Source organism: Cryptotermes secundus, unplaced genomic scaffold (genome assembly GCF_002891405.2).
Source record: "Cryptotermes secundus unplaced genomic scaffold, Csec_1.0 scaffold1483, whole genome shotgun sequence".
In the NCBI taxonomy this organism is placed as follows: domain Eukaryota; kingdom Metazoa; phylum Arthropoda; class Insecta; order Blattodea; family Kalotermitidae; genus Cryptotermes; species Cryptotermes secundus.
The window spans coordinates 154,199-171,759 of record NW_019731299.1 but is presented as its reverse complement, the minus strand read 5'-3'; the positions used below and the strand labels follow the sequence as shown (position 1 = coordinate 171,759).

The 17,561-nt window shown below is 36.2% G+C and overlaps 1 protein-coding gene across 1 annotated transcript; it reads right to left on the bottom strand.

Annotated features, from left to right (window-relative positions):
- Positions 1–3,082: 3,082 nt before the first annotated feature.
- Positions 3,083–15,907, bottom strand: LOC111867020 (DDB1- and CUL4-associated factor 12). The gene is made up of 6 exons (XM_023856482.2): positions 15,132–15,907; positions 13,045–13,257; positions 9,555–9,836; positions 8,404–8,560; positions 6,519–6,670; positions 3,083–6,018 (listed from the first exon to the last, which is right to left on the bottom strand). The coding sequence occupies exons 1-6, from the start codon at positions 15,537–15,539 to the stop codon at positions 5,863–5,865; spliced, it is 1,368 nt and encodes a 455-aa protein (XP_023712250.1). The 5' UTR covers positions 15,540–15,907; the 3' UTR covers positions 3,083–5,862.
- Positions 15,908–17,561: the final 1,654 nt, after the last annotated feature.

Below are 17,561 nucleotides of genomic sequence, written 5' to 3'. Positions count from 1 at the left end.
TCAAGAAGGCTCTTCCTGGCCCGTACTACCTCATACTAAAGTCCTATCTAACGGAAAGACATTTCCAAGTCAGATACAACCGTGACTATTCACAATGCCACCAGATACGATCAGGAGTACCACAGGGCAGTGTTCTGGGCCCCTTACTATACCTAATATATACTGCAGATCTCCCCACAACAACCAAAACAACAGTGGCTACATTTGCAGACGACACCGCAATCCTAGCAACAAGTAACGATCCAATAATAGCCTCGGAAAATCTCCAACAACATCTAAACCTTCTACAGCACTGGTTCCACAACTGGCAGATCAACATAAACCAGAACAAATCGGTCCACATTACCTTCACAACAAGACGAATAGTATGCCCACAGGTATCGATAAACAACATTCCCATACCAGTTAAAAACGAAGTGAAATATCTAGGTCTACACTTAGACCAGAAATTGACATGGCATAAGCATATCAAAACCAAACGACAGCAGATAAACCTAAAACTAAAGGAAATGTCTTGGCTCCTGGGACAAAAATCTAAACTATCCATGAACAATAAACTACTCCTATACAAATGCATCATTAAACCAATATGGACCTACGGGATCCAACTGTGGGGTTGTGCTAAACCGTCACATACAAAAATCATACAGAGAATACAGTCAAAAATCCTACGAGCAGTCGCAGATGCACCCTGGTATGTGTCCAACCTATCTCTTCACAACGACCTCCAAACTCCTTTCGTCAGTGACGAGATTCGCAGACTGTCGAGACTATACAGCGCGCGGCTAGATGGACATAGCAACAAACTCATAGCGGCCCTGAATACTCCGCCAAAGGTGCCACGGAGACTAAAACGGCAATGGCCTACTGACCTCTGCGAAACCTCTGAAGACACGGAAAACAATATTAACCATCAACAAGACTGATAGGGGATTCATCAGAGGATGAATGCTCCACTCATGCCACTCACCCACAGATTTACTTAATGCTCCACAAATAAGAGAGCAAATTGTAAATACGCAGTTAATAAAAAAAAAAAAAATGGAAATATCACTTTTAACTCCTGATGAACCACTGAACTTGGCAAAACATCTGAGACGTATTCATTTTTTGAGTTGTAATGGCCTAATCTCTCAATGTTGTCAAGAAGGTTAGCTTCCATCTTCTGGGTAAAATAACAGAGAAGCTTCATCCTAATATTTCTAACATTGTGCCATGAGGCTGTAGATAATTCTTATATTCTGGTTGGTGGACTTGAAGAAAACGGTATGGCAACGAAAGTAAACACTTAGAAATAGGTTGCATTCAGAATCACATCTCTTCGTCCTTCAGAAGTTGTGTCACTTCGGTTTTAAAAGGAGGTAAAGGTAGTGGCACTTGAAACAGAGACTTTCATTTTTACTTTCGATGCACAATAATTTCTACCAAGGCTGCCATCATCATCATCATGCATTGTTTCCATCAAGATGATTCATCTTATGACAAAGCCTCCCATTTTGTGTATTCTCCCTTAAATCCTTGTAATATCTTCCCTCATTTAGTCTCCTTAATGGCTGTTAATCAAGCATCTTAAATTTGTATGCTCTCAAAGTAACCCTTTTGTCATCCATGTGTACTGTGTTTCCACATAAACATGTCCTTAATTTCACCAGTCTTAATAATCTATTTTCAGGTATTCTCCAATCTTGTTTTCCAATATGGTACTTCATAAGAAGTGCATCTCAGGTGTTTGTAATCAGCTCATGTCCAAGTTTTCATTCCATATATGAAGCAAAATGTTTTATATAACTAAGTTGTAACATGTCATAATTATAAATGATATCCTGTAACAGTCTGGTAAAATGTCCTGGTTGTACTGATCTTTTCCAGCTTTCTCTAATTCATGAAATGTTACTATCAGATTTTCAGAGTTGCCGTTTCTCATGACCACACTCTGTCTTAATTATGTGACTTTTCTGGTTTTTGATTCCATTTGTTGATTTTCTTTCTCAATCCTTTGTTATTTTCTAACAGCATGACGTAACAAATATAAATCACTCCGTCCAATGTGACCTGTAAGTTTTTTACTACATGAAAACTTAACAACCTTACATGTTTCGGTCTCTGTGGACCATCTTCAGAGGGCAGACATCACTACAAATAGGAAACCACCATCACATAAGTTGTTTAGACGTAAAGTACGTATACTTATATGCTACAATACATAGTACACAAAATAGAACATTTCACAAACACAGCAGTTTCCTGGGAATGTAAAGTCTTTAAAAAATATATAAAATTTCTTGATGCTAGTTAAAAATTTTTTTAAATATAAATATAAATACAATTTTTTTAAATATAAATATAAAAAAAATATAAAATTTCTTGATGGTAATTAAAAAAAAATTTAATTAGCATCAAGAAATTTTATATAATTTTTTAAAGACTTTACATTCCCAGGAAACTGCTGTGTTTGTGAAATGTTCTATTTTGTGTACTATGCATTGTAGCATATAAGTGTACGTACTTTACGTCTAAACAACTTATGTGATGGTGGTTTCCTATTTGTAGTGATGTCTGCCCTCTGAAGATGGTCCACAGAGACCGAAACATGTAATGGTGTTAAGTTTTCATGTAGTAAAAAACTTACAGGTCACATTGGACGGAGTGATTTATATTTGTAATTGTTAGTGTGACGAACCAGAATGAAACAAATCAAAAGCATGACGTAATATATGCAGATACCCATGATACAGATATAGTAACGTACTGTTTTGTACCATCACTGAATTATAGTGTTTATCTTCAAATCATGTCTGTTATAACAAACGCTTTATTTGACTGTGTATCATACTGCTCCTAAATGAGGCACCCAGGCAGTGGCAGCATTTCATGATTATAATGTGTTATTTGAAGAATATTCAAAGTTTTAAAATTTAAGAATTGTGTTGTTGCAACAATTTGATATTTATTGCATACCTACAATTTCTTGGGCAGTAAATCATAATATATACAGAGGTAAGGCATAACAATAAAATTATGCAATCAAATTAATATTTGTTTTATATCTTAAATTTCTTAGGCAGTAAATAATATAAATACAGAGATGGGCCATTTTACTGTATTTTAACACATTTCGGTTTTACTGTGCACAATAAATACAACTCAGAACACTGTTAGCTACTATTGATTTTATGCAACAAATACATTCAAAGTCTGTTCCGGTACTCCTTTACAGATATCTTCAAAACTGATAAATTGGTATAAGTGTTACAAGCAAGCAAGGGCATATAAAGAACTTACGATGCTGTATATTCATTAATGCTACGATATAAAGCTATGTACATTAGGGGGAAAAGACTATGGCTAGAAACATGAAGCACCATTGGAAATAAAAAAAAAAGATACCGTTTTATATGGTGTACCACAAGGGTGGAGAAAAGCAACTTTAATGTATTCTTCAGGCATCTACCCAAAAGGACTGCAGAAAAAAAACCCTCATCAAAATTCACTTAGGAAAGCCTGGAATCAAATGGGATATCTTTTGCATATGAAGTAACAGTGGTGACTATTACAGTAGAACATTAAATATACAAATAGAAATGATGCAATGTACTATATACTAATTTTCAGTAAGGTAAAGGTAAAGAAACACGTTGATATATTGAATGATTTGCTGTAATATAATTTTGAATAATTTACTGAAGTAACAACATAACTACACATAACTGAATCTGCTCAGAATCTGAACACACTATCTTCTTTTTGTGACTGGGTGATATGGATTTAGAATTACCATAATTACCATACCCATAGATCAGGGGACACATCAGAAGAGTGATACAAAAAAAAAAGGTAGAATTATATTTAAAAGTTCTCAACACCCAATAGTGTAAAATTTAAAATCTGAGGAACTGATTTACCTGTCGGGATGTTCTACATGAACATACTATACGTCTAGTCACCCCACTATATATACACCTATCATGTAAATGGCAGTAACATAAAGTAACCCAATCTACTATACTGACAGATCAAGTCAGGCTTGTCACTTTTCGTGTGGAAAGTTGAAACGTGTATCTTAAACATTCCAGATATTTTTAATCCAAATAATTATAAAAAGTTCTTGATACATGCTGTCCCATAGGTGCTACCTTAATATATAGAGAGGTTGGCAGGAATTATAAATTAATAATCCTATAAATCAACTATATTTGCTCATAATTTCCACTAGTGAAAATTGATATTCAGAGCTGTCACATATAACCTCAAGGTTTCACACTGTCACCCTGTTTAGAACTTAAAAAAAAAAGTCTGAAACAACATTTGCTTCTTATCTACCACCAAAACAAATTTAAAATGCTTAAATGCACTGAGTCAACATCTTTAACATTAAAATGGAAAAGAAAATACAGATTTCAAGTTTCAAAGTTATACACACAAAATAATCATAACAAAAGTTGTATACTTTAAAAAAATTATCACAAAAAATTTCTGCGTCCTACATTCAGAGATACTTGTTTCAGTCCCGTGTCAGAAATGGCCACCATGTTGCTATTACTGATGGTATAAAACTGGTAAAGTGATTGAAATTTATTATGGGAACAGAGAGGGCACAAATATGTTGTTTCATCTCTGCTGATAAAGTTAAGTGTTAATGATGGAACATGGTGAAGAACACACAGCAAAGATACAGATGCATAGTGTTTGGGTCATCAATGTTACAAGACATAACAGTCATTACACAAGATCTGCATTATTCGAGAGCTTTGTTACATGGAAGTGAGATGCCTACATCTCTACACTTAATATTACTGGGGGCGCACACCTTCACACAGGTTCACGAGACATATCTCTTGATTTAATTCTTTTACATTTGTGAATGTAATCACATTTAAAAATGGATACTTTACAAAATGTGAGGGCCCTGTAACACATCCAACCACCATATTGATACTGTTGATGCAAGAAAATCACAAATTACAGTGGTCAAGTCGCCTAAGATAGAATTATCATACTGATGTAAATAAAGTAATCTGTTCAAATGATGAGAAGAAAATCAAACCGAATAAGAACAGAGAACAAATAATTTGAAAAAGCTGTTCTTGCCTTCTGCCTTTCCTAGTTGATTGTCTACAACATATTTCTTCAGTTAATGTTAGAAGTGTTCTATTTAATTTCATGTGTTCAATATTCAGCAGGGTTCCTGGGTTAGGAATACAACTATGGCAATTCTTTCCATACACTTTTCAAACTTCTGCTCCTGATTTGCATACTCCAAAAATTATTTCATCCATCATAATGGTCAGCATGTCCAATCTTTGTCATAAACCTACATCTGTTTTTGAAATTATGACTTACATTATCAAAATCAAGCCTCCTTCATAAAAAGAATACAAAAATTATGCCAATAAACTCTATACACTTTCTTGACCTTGACAACTCAGCTTTTCTAGTCACCATTTAATTTTATAAGCTAACATAAGAAAAAATGGAATAATTCCATGTTATTTCTCTGTGAAATACATGCCATATTGCTATTTCCATTGCATCTATTTAACTGATATGGTTGTATGATGTGAAAAATGACTGAACTATTCTTAACACATATTTATAGATGAATCTGAAATACAACCTGCCAATAGATATCAAAATTTCCTTTAGTGGATCATTTGAGGGGAAGATTTCGGCTCACTGTGTTACATACATGAGATGACACTTTGATCAATACGTGGAACTTCTACTGGAAAAGGAGACAGTCTCAACCTCCTCCTGCAGTCTTAAGCAGGATAACCCCCCACAGGAAAGGCCCTATCTCGCTGCACACTGGGGTTGGTTCATGCAAAAGAAGGCCAAGGTGGGGTTCCATAGCATTTTCCCTCCTCACTGCCACAGGCCTGCATAGTTTCCATAAAGATTTGCAGGCAATGGTCCTCCTGCAGTAAATAATCGTGTCCCAGATGAGTCATAGCAGTGAGTATAGATGGCAGGTGTGTACTTGATATGCTGGAAGCCATCGATGTATTCTTCATCTGGAAACTGGAGATAAACAATACAACTCATCAGGTAGATGTCCATCATGATGAGTTTTGATGTATTCTCCTGCACATTAATGCTGTAACACACTGGCATGATTGGATGCTAGTGGAGTGATGGATGAAAACTTTCTCTCAGACCTGTGTGGGTCTTTGCAAATCACGACATACTTCACTAGATAAACATTTGGTGATATTACTAATCAATGTTTTCTTTCTTTCTAGGCTTCTTTAATGAATCTCAGTCAACTGTATAAGTTATGTAACACTAACTGCTAAGATGACTATAAATCATTGAGGGAAGGTTTAGAAATGAAACAGTCTATTTCAAGATACTATTCCAGCTTGGAGGGGCTGAGGAAAATCACTAAAACCTCTGCCCGGATAGCTGGTATGTGGGTAAAGATTCAAACATGAAAATCTCTGAACAATGATGAATACTAGGCAGTATATTGAGATACTCATGTCAGGTGTTCTGAGAGTTTGCAATGTGTAAATGCTTACCACCCAGCCTTTGGATGCCTTCAGATGCACAGTGCGACTGGAATTTATGCTTGACTCAAGGTACTTCCCTGCACGGAGGTCATAGAACAGAAGTATTCCAACCCCAGTTCCAATAGTCAGCACATTGCCTTGGAAACTAGCAGAACGAATTCCTAGAAAAATGCATTTTGTAAACCCGATTTCAGCCATTAAAAGTTAAGTACTCTTAACTATGAATCACAAACATTCAACAACTAAACTTCAGTTACAATCACTAAAAATCACATATTTATGAGTTCTGTCTTCTGGGATATGCTGTTTAGTCCATTGATAGTAGGTGTTTCAGAGGAACATGTCACCTCCATCTTCAGGGTCAAAAAATAAGGCAAGTAAGAAAATAGAGTGAAAGCAGAGCTTGCCACCTGCTTTCACACTGGTTTCTTTCTTGGCTTATTCTTTGACCCTGAAGATGGAGGCGAAATGTTCTTCTGAAACACTGACTGACTTTCATTGGATTGCATGGCATTATATCCCAGAAGATAGACCTTTTCATGAACACTCAAGATGAATGATGAGGAGCAGCAGAGGCAGAACTGGGAATGAATCATAAGATTAATTTTAGAGCTTACATCATAACAAGAGGAGCCAGGATAGCTCAGTCAGTATAGCAACTGGCTATGCACTGGGTGACCTGGATTCAGTTCCTGGCAGGGCTCTTCTCCAGAGCAGCTCTAAGGCCCACCCAGCCTCCAATCCAATTGGTACTGGGGGCAATTTCCCTGGGGGTAAAGTGGCCAGGCCATGAAGCTACCACTCACCTCCATCTAGTGCAAAGTTCAAGAATGATGGAGCTATACCTCCATTCCCCCATATGTCTTCACAGAATAACTTTACCTTCTATAACCATTATAACAAGAAAAAATAAACACATTCTCAACTCTGATGGTCTGAACATTACAGGAGAGTAAATTAAAGCTACCCAACAAAGAAAGCCTAGTGGCAGGCCAAGACAAACCTGAGTACAGAGTATTCAGAAAGTACTGAGACATTTGTTTCCCAGGATGAATAAATTTAAACCTGAGATGGAAGACTAGCAATAGTAACAAGCTCTTTGCAAAAAGTGAGAGAAGAGAACTGATGAAGATTCAATGTTGCAATTCTTGTGAGCACATGAACTCTTCAAAGCACGTGCACTATGGAAAAACTGGACAAGTTACTTTAACTGTTTTCTGATTTCAACCTCTTAGTATAGCACTGTTTTATTATCAACCTACATAAAAGATACACACTGCAGTGCAAATTTGGGATGTAACAGCATCCAGATAGGATCAAACTGTTGTTTCCCACTATTCTGAGTTCACATTTCTTTGTCTTTATAGTTCTCCTTTTCAATATGAACTTCATTAGTAAGCTTTTATCAACATAATCTTTCGGAAATGTATCACCATTTCTCTGCAATACAGAAAGTTTCACAGGGTGCCAATTTACTTCCAGATAAACACTATATAATATTCAGGATTACTGAGTTTTTCAACATCCATCATCTGGTATTCTGAAGAATACTGCATCTCAGAAACTAGGTATGTTTCCATCCTCAGTGAAGATACTGGAGGCATTACTCTGTTAGGTTCCATTACAAAGAATTAAGTTCCAGAATTTTTATATGAAAAGCATTATTACTTAGTACACTGTTAACTTAATGACATTACATTTATGACAGTGAGCTATTATGTTTTGTGTAACAACAGCTTACAAATGCACTGCAAATATTATAACCTTTTCAAAGTGTTTACAGTTTATAAAAGGTGCAGTGTGAAGCAACTTTTAACATAGCACAAATCTGCAGTAGCATGGTTTAAATGGAAAGAGTACCTGGACATGCATCAGTAAGAACATATTTTCTTACCACAGCCACTATATCGTGGCGAGATCTTCTTGACAGCTTGAAGTGTTCGGGCATCCAGAAGCAGAGTGTATGAGCGACAGCCAACAGCATACATTCCTGCATCCTGAACAGCTAGGCAGACATTTTCCTGGCATGATGGCAACTTCCTTGACAGCTTCTGTGAGATGTAGAAAGCTTGTATGCACCAACAAATAAGTAGATTTGTTGGAAATTTGGACTCTCATAACTGAGTCAATGAAGCAGAAACCTTCTTGAGAAATTAATAGTTGTTGAACTCAGCAGTCAAGAAATTCCCCGACTTTTATGCAACTCAAAGTTTCATCACCACATTCATGGAAGCCTATTCAGAGGAACATGTTGCCTTCATCTTCAGGTTGAAGAATAAGCCAAGCAAGAAACCAGCATGTTCCTCTGAAACACTGGTTGACTTTCAACAGACTACAAAGTGTTATATCCCAGAAGACAGAATTCTTCATAACCATTGACATGAGGACCTCAAAAACTACACAAATGAAGATTTATGGAGCTGTATATATACTCACAGACCATATCAGGCTATAGAAACATTTTCAAAGAACAGATATCTGTGAAATACGTTACAAATCCTATTTTGCTAGGAATGGAAATATTGGATGATGATTTGTGTGGTTATTTCAATGTTCATTTTTTTCCTTTATCTCCTTACATGCATAGAGATTTTTTTTTCTGAGAATGTTGGGAATATGGCTGAGGCCAATGATGTGTTTAAAACTGCCCTAATTGCATCAGGACACATAAAATGCCAACACAAAGTTGAAGCATCATGCAGATCACTACTGTGACCACAAAAAATTATCTGTAAAAGAGGTAAGAGAGGAGTATTTAGTATAAATGTGATTACATTTAGCAAAATTATATTGCTACCATTATAATCATTCTCTAGCTTATCATCAGCAAGTCCAGTGATGTTTATATGTGTTCTGGCCAAGGATGTAGTGTATTGGTCAAAAAGTTACTGAGATATCTCATAATAATACATGCCAAAGGGACACTACAGTAAGGGTTTAATGTGTAAAGGTGTTTGAATTATGATAGATCATTACAAGTTTCACACCTATTTGGAAACAAATCAGAAATTTTGAATAGCAAAGTTCATCTACCAAGAAACAGACCTGTTTAAATGTCTCTGCATTCCAGATGTGAATATAACCATTGAGTGAAAGTGCTGCAATCTCTTGAAAACTCTTGTTAAATGCAACTGCACGAACTTTCTGTGCTGATTTGCACTCCTTGACAGCCAATGCACGCACATGACTGTACGTGGGAACTTCCTGTTTTGTAGCTATGTCATCCTCCTGGACTCGCCACAGTGCCATACGAGTGTCACGAGAACCTGACACCAAGAACTGGTCATCCAGCCAGCACATGTCAAACACCCAGTCACGATGTGCCCCCTATAACACCCCAAACATCTCATAACTTCGACAGAATATTTGTAGGGTATTACACAAACTCACTCTAACTGCAATTCAGAACTGATTTAATCTCCATCAGCAAATGTTTAATTTAATCATAAAAACACCCACAGTGAATGAAATCTGTGTTCTTGACAATTGTGTTTTATGTCAACAGAGAAAGTTGAACAATTATAACTGAACACATGTCCCTGTATTCACATCATACTGTGGTGAAATGTCGGTCTTTCTGCTGATACATTTTGTACGTTGTGTGGTGTCCAAATTCTTAACTGACATAAAGGAAATATGTCTTTACACTGAAAATTTTGCAGAGCTCAATAAAGAACTTTATTCATTTCTACAAAAATGAACATTTTACAAAATTCAAAATTTTGTTATTTTCTTATAAGCTTTCACAATATGGGATGATGTGGGGTTGAAGTGGGAACTGAAATAGCAATCCAGCAGTGGGTAATATCACATAACATCACATGTCTAATTGAGCAACTGACAACTTAGGAATACATGATCATTATTTGGTGTCGTAATCTGTAAAGCCAAAGATCATTTAAGACATGATTCTTCATATGGCAAATATATTACATAACATAACTTCATTCTCTGCCCAACTTAACAAGAAAATCAATTTTCACTTTTTACAGAAGCCGGGATGGTGTAGTCGGTATAGCAACTGGCTACGGGCTGGACGACCAAGGGGTCAGAGTTTGAGTCCCAGTGGGGTCAAGAATTTTCACTTCTCCATGTCATCCAGACCGGCTCTGGGGTCCACCCAACCTCCTATCCAATGTTTACCTACGCCGCTTTCCGTGGGCATAAAGCAGCCGGGGCGTGAAGCTGACCACTCACCTCCAACTAGTGCCAAGGGCAAACAAATGTGATTCTATACATCCACTCCCCCATACAACTTCATGGCATAGTGCTTAATTAAGTACAGGTAAATCTTTACCTTTTACAGAAGCAGATGGAACATTTTGTAAGTTTCAAAATGTAATTATTTTGGCACTAACATATCTCTGTGAGACTGTTTTTAGGTCCAGGTAAATGCCCAAATAGCAACTCACTGGTTATTTTCAGTATCACAGGGTTTAATAGGATGACAGACCATATGAATATTACCGGGTGGGACAGTCTGCAAGGCTACATATCATATCAAATTTAGATCTCTATATGGACATTACTCAGAAGTTTCCTACCACAACTCTATGCATATGGTAGCATAGTTGGTTGAGGCACTATGCTACAAGCCAGAAGGGTGTGGGTTTGATTACCATATGAGGTTGCTGGATTTTTCAATTGACCTAATCCTTCCAGCTGCACTACGCCCTCCGGGGCCAACTCCGCCTCTAACAGAAATGAGAACTAGGAATCTTCCTGCGAGTTAAAGGGTGGTTGGCGAATAAGGCTGACAACCTCAACGCCATCTGTGAGCCGACTGTCTAGAAAATGTGGAGGTAGAGCAGAGTTTACCATCACTCTATTTGTGTGTGAGTGCTTCTCATAAGTCACACAAATCGTTGTCACAAAAAAAATGGTAACTGTCCCATAGAAATTTTCAACCTGCTATCAAGAGAAGAGGATAGTTACATGAATTACAAGAAATCAGGACGGCATCTACTGCTTTGGCACTGTCACACAGTAACAAGCAGTTAAAAGTTTTTCTATAAACTGTTCCACAATCAAATGTCAGTATGTCAACAAATATAGAATGCCAATTTATGTCTGTGCCAGCATTACCATCTCACACCTGGATGCTATTCTAATGCTTATTTTTAGCTGTTTTCCTCAACCACTCAATATATCACCTCCAGATTCTCATTAAATGATAACCGTGTTGACATTTTTGTTACAGTACAGGCCTTCAAACACTTAAGAACTACAGTGAACCAGACATGAAATATTTCAGCCAATAATGAGCATTTCATCTCAGAGGGAGATTTTAAAAATCTATGCTGGAAAACTCCATTTTCATACATAACATTGCATGTTAATCATAAAACCTTCACTTATAACTACATACTGTACAATAAATGGTTCTTTTCACATTAGTGAAGATATCTCTAGGCAGTTCTGAACCTGTCAGCCTATAGAAAATACGGTCTTCTTGTTATTACATACAGAAGTCACAATAGCTCAATCAATATAGTGACAGACTGGAAGTCCAGCATTCAAATCCCAGGAGTGGCAAACTTTTTCTCTTCTCTACAACAGCCAGACTGGCTCTGGGGCCCACCAAGCCTCCTATCCAATTCAATCAGGGGCTCTTACCCTGGGAGTAAAGAAGCCAGGGTATGAAGCTGACCATTCACCTCCATCTAGTGCCAAGGTCAAGAATGGTGGAGGTGTAGGTCCACTCCCCTTATGTCTTCATGGTATAATGCTTCACTAATTAAGCACAAGGACAACTTTACCTTTACCAGTTTTTACATGTAGAGCTGCATCACTGACAATTTTGTGGTTGTTACAATAGGTTAAAAACAATTTCAGAGTGGATAGCATCAAGCAGGGTGAATAAGTTTCGCAATGGATCAAATAACAAACCAAAACACTTTTGTACAATAAAATGAACAGTGCAACTGACTGTCATTATTAGTGTTATTACTTTAAAAGATTCCCTATGTTTATGATCCATTACTATGCCCCACCTGATACAATTACACATAAGAGAAGAAAATTTGTTGCACAGGATGAATCTGACAAGAACATCACAGAATGCAACTTTGTGTATACAAACTGAAGAAACAAAAGGACAGATGTAATAAGATGTACTGTGAAAGTAAAATTCATTTGTTCAGGCTTACAAAATGAACACAAAATACAATCAATTGGAAAACTGGAACATGCAAAACGGAAGATATAAAACAACATTACCAAGAATTTAGAAAGAAATGGGTGGAATTTGAAGCAGGAAGAATGAAATAATCAGACCTTCAGCATAATCAAGGAACCTATAATAATTAAATAAATAAGTAAAAGAATTTTATATCACACATTTATAGCATCTAATGTTTAGTACAACAACTATTATTCACCTTTGCAATCAAATTGCCTGTAATCACATAATCCCCAATCATGAATGTGAGATGCAAAAATAAGATTTATGAAATGAGACTCTGCAGCACTGATACCAACATCATGAAAGGGGAAAGAAATTCCCTTATTAAGCTCAACCCAGAAATATGCTTACTTCTCCTACACACACTGGGTCCAGGGTTGGCAGCCGGTACACTGCGATCTCACTAGAATTCCTTGCCCCTGTTGCTAATAATGTCTTTGAGGGATTAATCTGCACTGAATGGATCCCACATTGCTGATCTTGTGGCATTGTAATGGAATCTCTTCTGCCTTGTAACGATGGAATCTGATCTAATCTTTGTGTGACTACATCATATACCATTAGCTGTGAACAATTCCAGACATTAATCATACGAGCATACATAGACCCATTTTGCATGCAACAAACTGCATCATACACAGCATACTTCCATATTGACACAAGTACCACATATTTGGAAATTATAGATGTTAAGAGTCATCTGGAACTGACAGAAAGTTGGAAATCTCCATGGTACATTAGTTCAATATAAAATAAAAAATATATACAATTTTATGTTATTACATCCTGTTTGTTTACTTTTAAGTCATAGGATAAATAAACTAATGTACAACTTAAAGTTATCATTTAACCTAGATTAACCAGGGCTGTGCATGGAAAATGAAATTGTAACATAAGGGTGTGAAGTGCCACATTATATTCAAGAATCTGAAATGAACAAAGAACTCTATACAATGGAGAATAGCTACAATTTACATACATAATGATTTCTTACTCTTGTCTTGGTAAAATTAAGTACCCTCTGACCTATTTCAATATTATTCACATTTGTTACCTCTTAAAATTAATGAACTTGCACTTACAGTCTGTGCCACCTTTACCTAAAACAGTAAGGATAAGATATACATAACATGGGGGCCACAATACCACAGTCAGTATAGCGACTGGCTACAGGCTGGAAGACCGAGGGATCAGGGTTTGAGTCCCTGTAGGGTCAAGAATTTTCACATTTTGATCTTGTCCAGACTGGCTCTGGGGTCCACCCAACCTCCTGCTCAATGGGTGCCTGGGGGTCTCCCGGGGGTAAAGCAGCTGGGGCATGAAGCTGACCATTCACTTACAACATGTGCTGACATCAAGAAAACATGGGTCTATACATCCCCTCCCCCCTACACCTTCATTAGTTAAGCGCAGGGACAACTTTACTTTTTACTTACAGTCTGTACACCTGACATCTATAGTCTATATTCAAAACATGTAATGCATTATAAGGAACAAAGGAACAAGTTTTTTTTAATTCGTAAGTTGTATGATGTTTTATCTTATGACTTAGATTACACCAATGATATTCTGCCTTGTGAGCATGTCAAGAAATGCACAAAAATTCTGATACATGAATTAAAATGAAGACATGACACCAACTTCTTTCTTCACAAACAATTTTTAAGATTCTGATTTTCAAATGTCCTAACATGGCCATGTTTTAAAAAATTCAAAGGATCCTGGCCGAGAAGATATTCCAAACATGTGGCAGATAGTTATTTAATCATTACAGACAAAGTATAATTAATGAAGTTTCCAATAATTAGTTCACTGTGATAATACTGTTAATTGGTATATTTAAACTTGAAACTTTTCTCTAAAGTGGAATCCAGTTATTCAATATTAAATAATAGAGTATTTAAGCCGGCATTAGATGAGGATCACTATCTCATGCCTTCTACTCGGCAGAATTTACTTTCTTTAAAAAGGATTAAGCATTGTAGCGTTATTAAGAAAATATTTCTTTGGCATTATTTTGTTCTATATTACTAATATACTTATAAGATGGTTTTTTAAATACCCATAGTAACTATAGATTTATATTTACATTTATACCCATATTAAAGTATTATATTTGCATTATGCTATGTTCTGCATCCTTAGCATTGTTTCATAAAAGATAAAAACAATTTAAAGTATAATTCTACTACAAACCACAGACAAAATCTAATTCGTTGGCAGATCAAAGGCTTGTGTTTAATTCTTCTTCTTTCTTAGAAAATATGTGTGTAGTTATAAACAAATCACCAAAAACGTTGAGGCCTGACTGGTCACTAGTGGCTTATGCTTTAAAGACAACAAGTGTACATGAATGTTCTTAGTTTTAACTATCGGTTTACTTTATTCGTGAAATTTGTCTATGATGCCCACAATTTTGTGCGAATTTTTAACCTTACCTTATTACATTTTGTTCCAAATACAACTTGTCTGTCACTTAACCACTGGGAACAGAACACTTTGTTCATATTACTAAGGGACACTGAGTATTCTTTAAACATTTCATGTGTTAAAATATGCCGCGAGCCGTATTCAGGGCCAACCCATTTGGGTTCTCTGCCACCCATTTCTCGTCCCCGTACGAAGTCAACAAAATTATATGATGTATTGAGAATCTGTTTTTCAGCGCTAGCACTCTCTTCTTCGTCGTCAGAATCTTCATAACATACAAAGTCCTCAGGTTTGTCAGGTTTACGAGAGCGTTCCAAGCGAAGGGCACGTAATCGCATATGTAATTCCTCAATTCTACATAACGTAGCACAGGGTGGGCGACGTCCATAAACTGGAATTCTACGAGTGTGTGCCATTGTATTAATTTTAAACGCGTAAAGATCTTGCCACGGATGAACACAGGTTAAGGACCGACCAGTAAAAGACCTAAGCAGCACCCTAATTAAAATGTACAAATTTTTAACAACTGATTCTTGGATTTCTTACTTATCATGTCTCACTTCATCTATGCTTATTCATTTACTGCACACGTCACAAAATTTTACGCTTTCGCTGAAGAACATCGTCAAAAATATTCACTTTCCTATTCATACTGCCCGAACATGACAACATTTACATTCCATAAAACAGCTGATAGGCAGGGTGAATAGGTAAATGCAGATGATCACACAATTTACAGAACGAAAAGCGAATCAAAGATGACAAAGTAAATAAACGTCGGAAGATAAACCACTAGTACCACAGAGGTAGTTGTGCTATTTTATAACTGTTACGAACAGTACAATTCAAAATAAATTTAAATAAAAAAGGGCGATGGATGATGTCCAAAAACATAATAATTGTATTAATATACCATCGGCACACACTTTCTGATCTTATTTGCTACGAGCATACCGCACACCGACTGTACCATGGTAATGATTCTTAATTCGCGAACTTTTCAAAACCTGTCGTCACACAGATGTGATAACGCAACTTCATAATCCCATATGATTAACTAATGGCTTGTAACGCGTAAGGAAGACGTGTTAGTAGTTGAAACTTCTGGCTTTTCATCTTTAGAATCTGTCATCTGTCTTAAATGAATTGCCGTTGCCTGTCATATTCTGTTCTTGAGCTTTGTGAATCTGAAGTATTTTAGGGAACAGTAGTTGTGCCATTGTCTGTGCTTTAGCATACGTGTCTTTATAAAATAGAAATCACTTCCTCTGAAAGATGGTCAATGTAGATTACGAAAGAGGAAGCCATTTACATTCATTTTATGGTATTGATGAATTTTTTGATTACAGGCTTAAGAAGATTGCTAATTGATTTCATTGGAATTATATACATAATTAATGAAAAGTTAAATTACAAATTTTATAATTTTAAAATTATGTTTACATAAATATTTTTTGTAATTATTATATTTAATTGTTATATTGGACTATTGTCTATATCCTGAGTCTTACGACCTTGTAAAGGATTTTTGACATGTAAATAAATGATGATGATGATGATGATGAAGTCATCAGACTGAAGGGTTCTTTTCATAGACGTCGCCACGAGAACGTAAAAACTTTTGAAGTAGTTACATAACCGAGATTAACTTCAGAAAGTAGCTTCATTGTACATTGTACATACTATCGCTTATTAAGCAACGTGAAACCTTGCTTAATACTACGAAACGTTCTCTTCACCATCCTCAGTGCCAGTTTCAGGTTCGGTTCATATCGGTATCCAATGTACCTCCATGACTATGCACTTTATTACCAATTCTTGGTCAGTGATCAATGTCAACAGATAAGGCACATGAATATCATTAGTTGATAGCTCACTGCGCTCTAGTAAAGTGATATTTTGTTAATTTATTAAGTGAGCCTCTAAGATTGTTTCCTTGTCGTCCTCTTTCTTTTCTGCAGACTTAATCGTTTATATTTAATTATTGTCTTTTTACATATACTCCCATTATATGAACCAAATTCGCATGCTTTACTTTCCATAGGACATATGGAAGAGGACGTGCCGAGGGGACCTAATATGGATTCCACCTCACACTATGTGAAATCTTAACTATTGTAATCTACTGTAATCTATTGTAAACAATTTTAAGTATTGTAACTTTATTCTCTTATTGTAATCAGCCAATGTACAGTAACTGACTTGTCCTATATCATGTAACAATGATCTATAGAGACGAAATAAATACATACATACATCCATTACACAGCGGGAAAAAATTTCTGTCCGCAGTTCAGTGCTGTAATTAAAATAAAAAACATACCTTTCTGTGTAAGCAACTAAATGTCGCGGTGTACGGTCACCTAATTTGTAACAAGCTTGTGAGTTATATCTTCCATACTACACTCCTTGGTTCTGGGTACGGGGCATGTGGAACA

Coding starts and splice junctions, on each gene's coding strand:
- LOC111867020 (XM_023856482.2), bottom strand. CDS start 15,539: ATGGCACACACTCGTAGAATTCCAGTTTATGGACGTCGCCCACCCTGT. Junction 13,258..15,131: donor TTGGAACAAAATGTAATAAG/GTAAGGTTAAAA, acceptor AATTGTTCACAG/CTAATGGTATATGATGTAGT. Junction 8,561..9,554: donor ATGCAGAGACATTTAAACAG/GTCTGTTTCTTG, acceptor TACATCTCACAG/AAGCTGTCAAGGAAGTTGCC.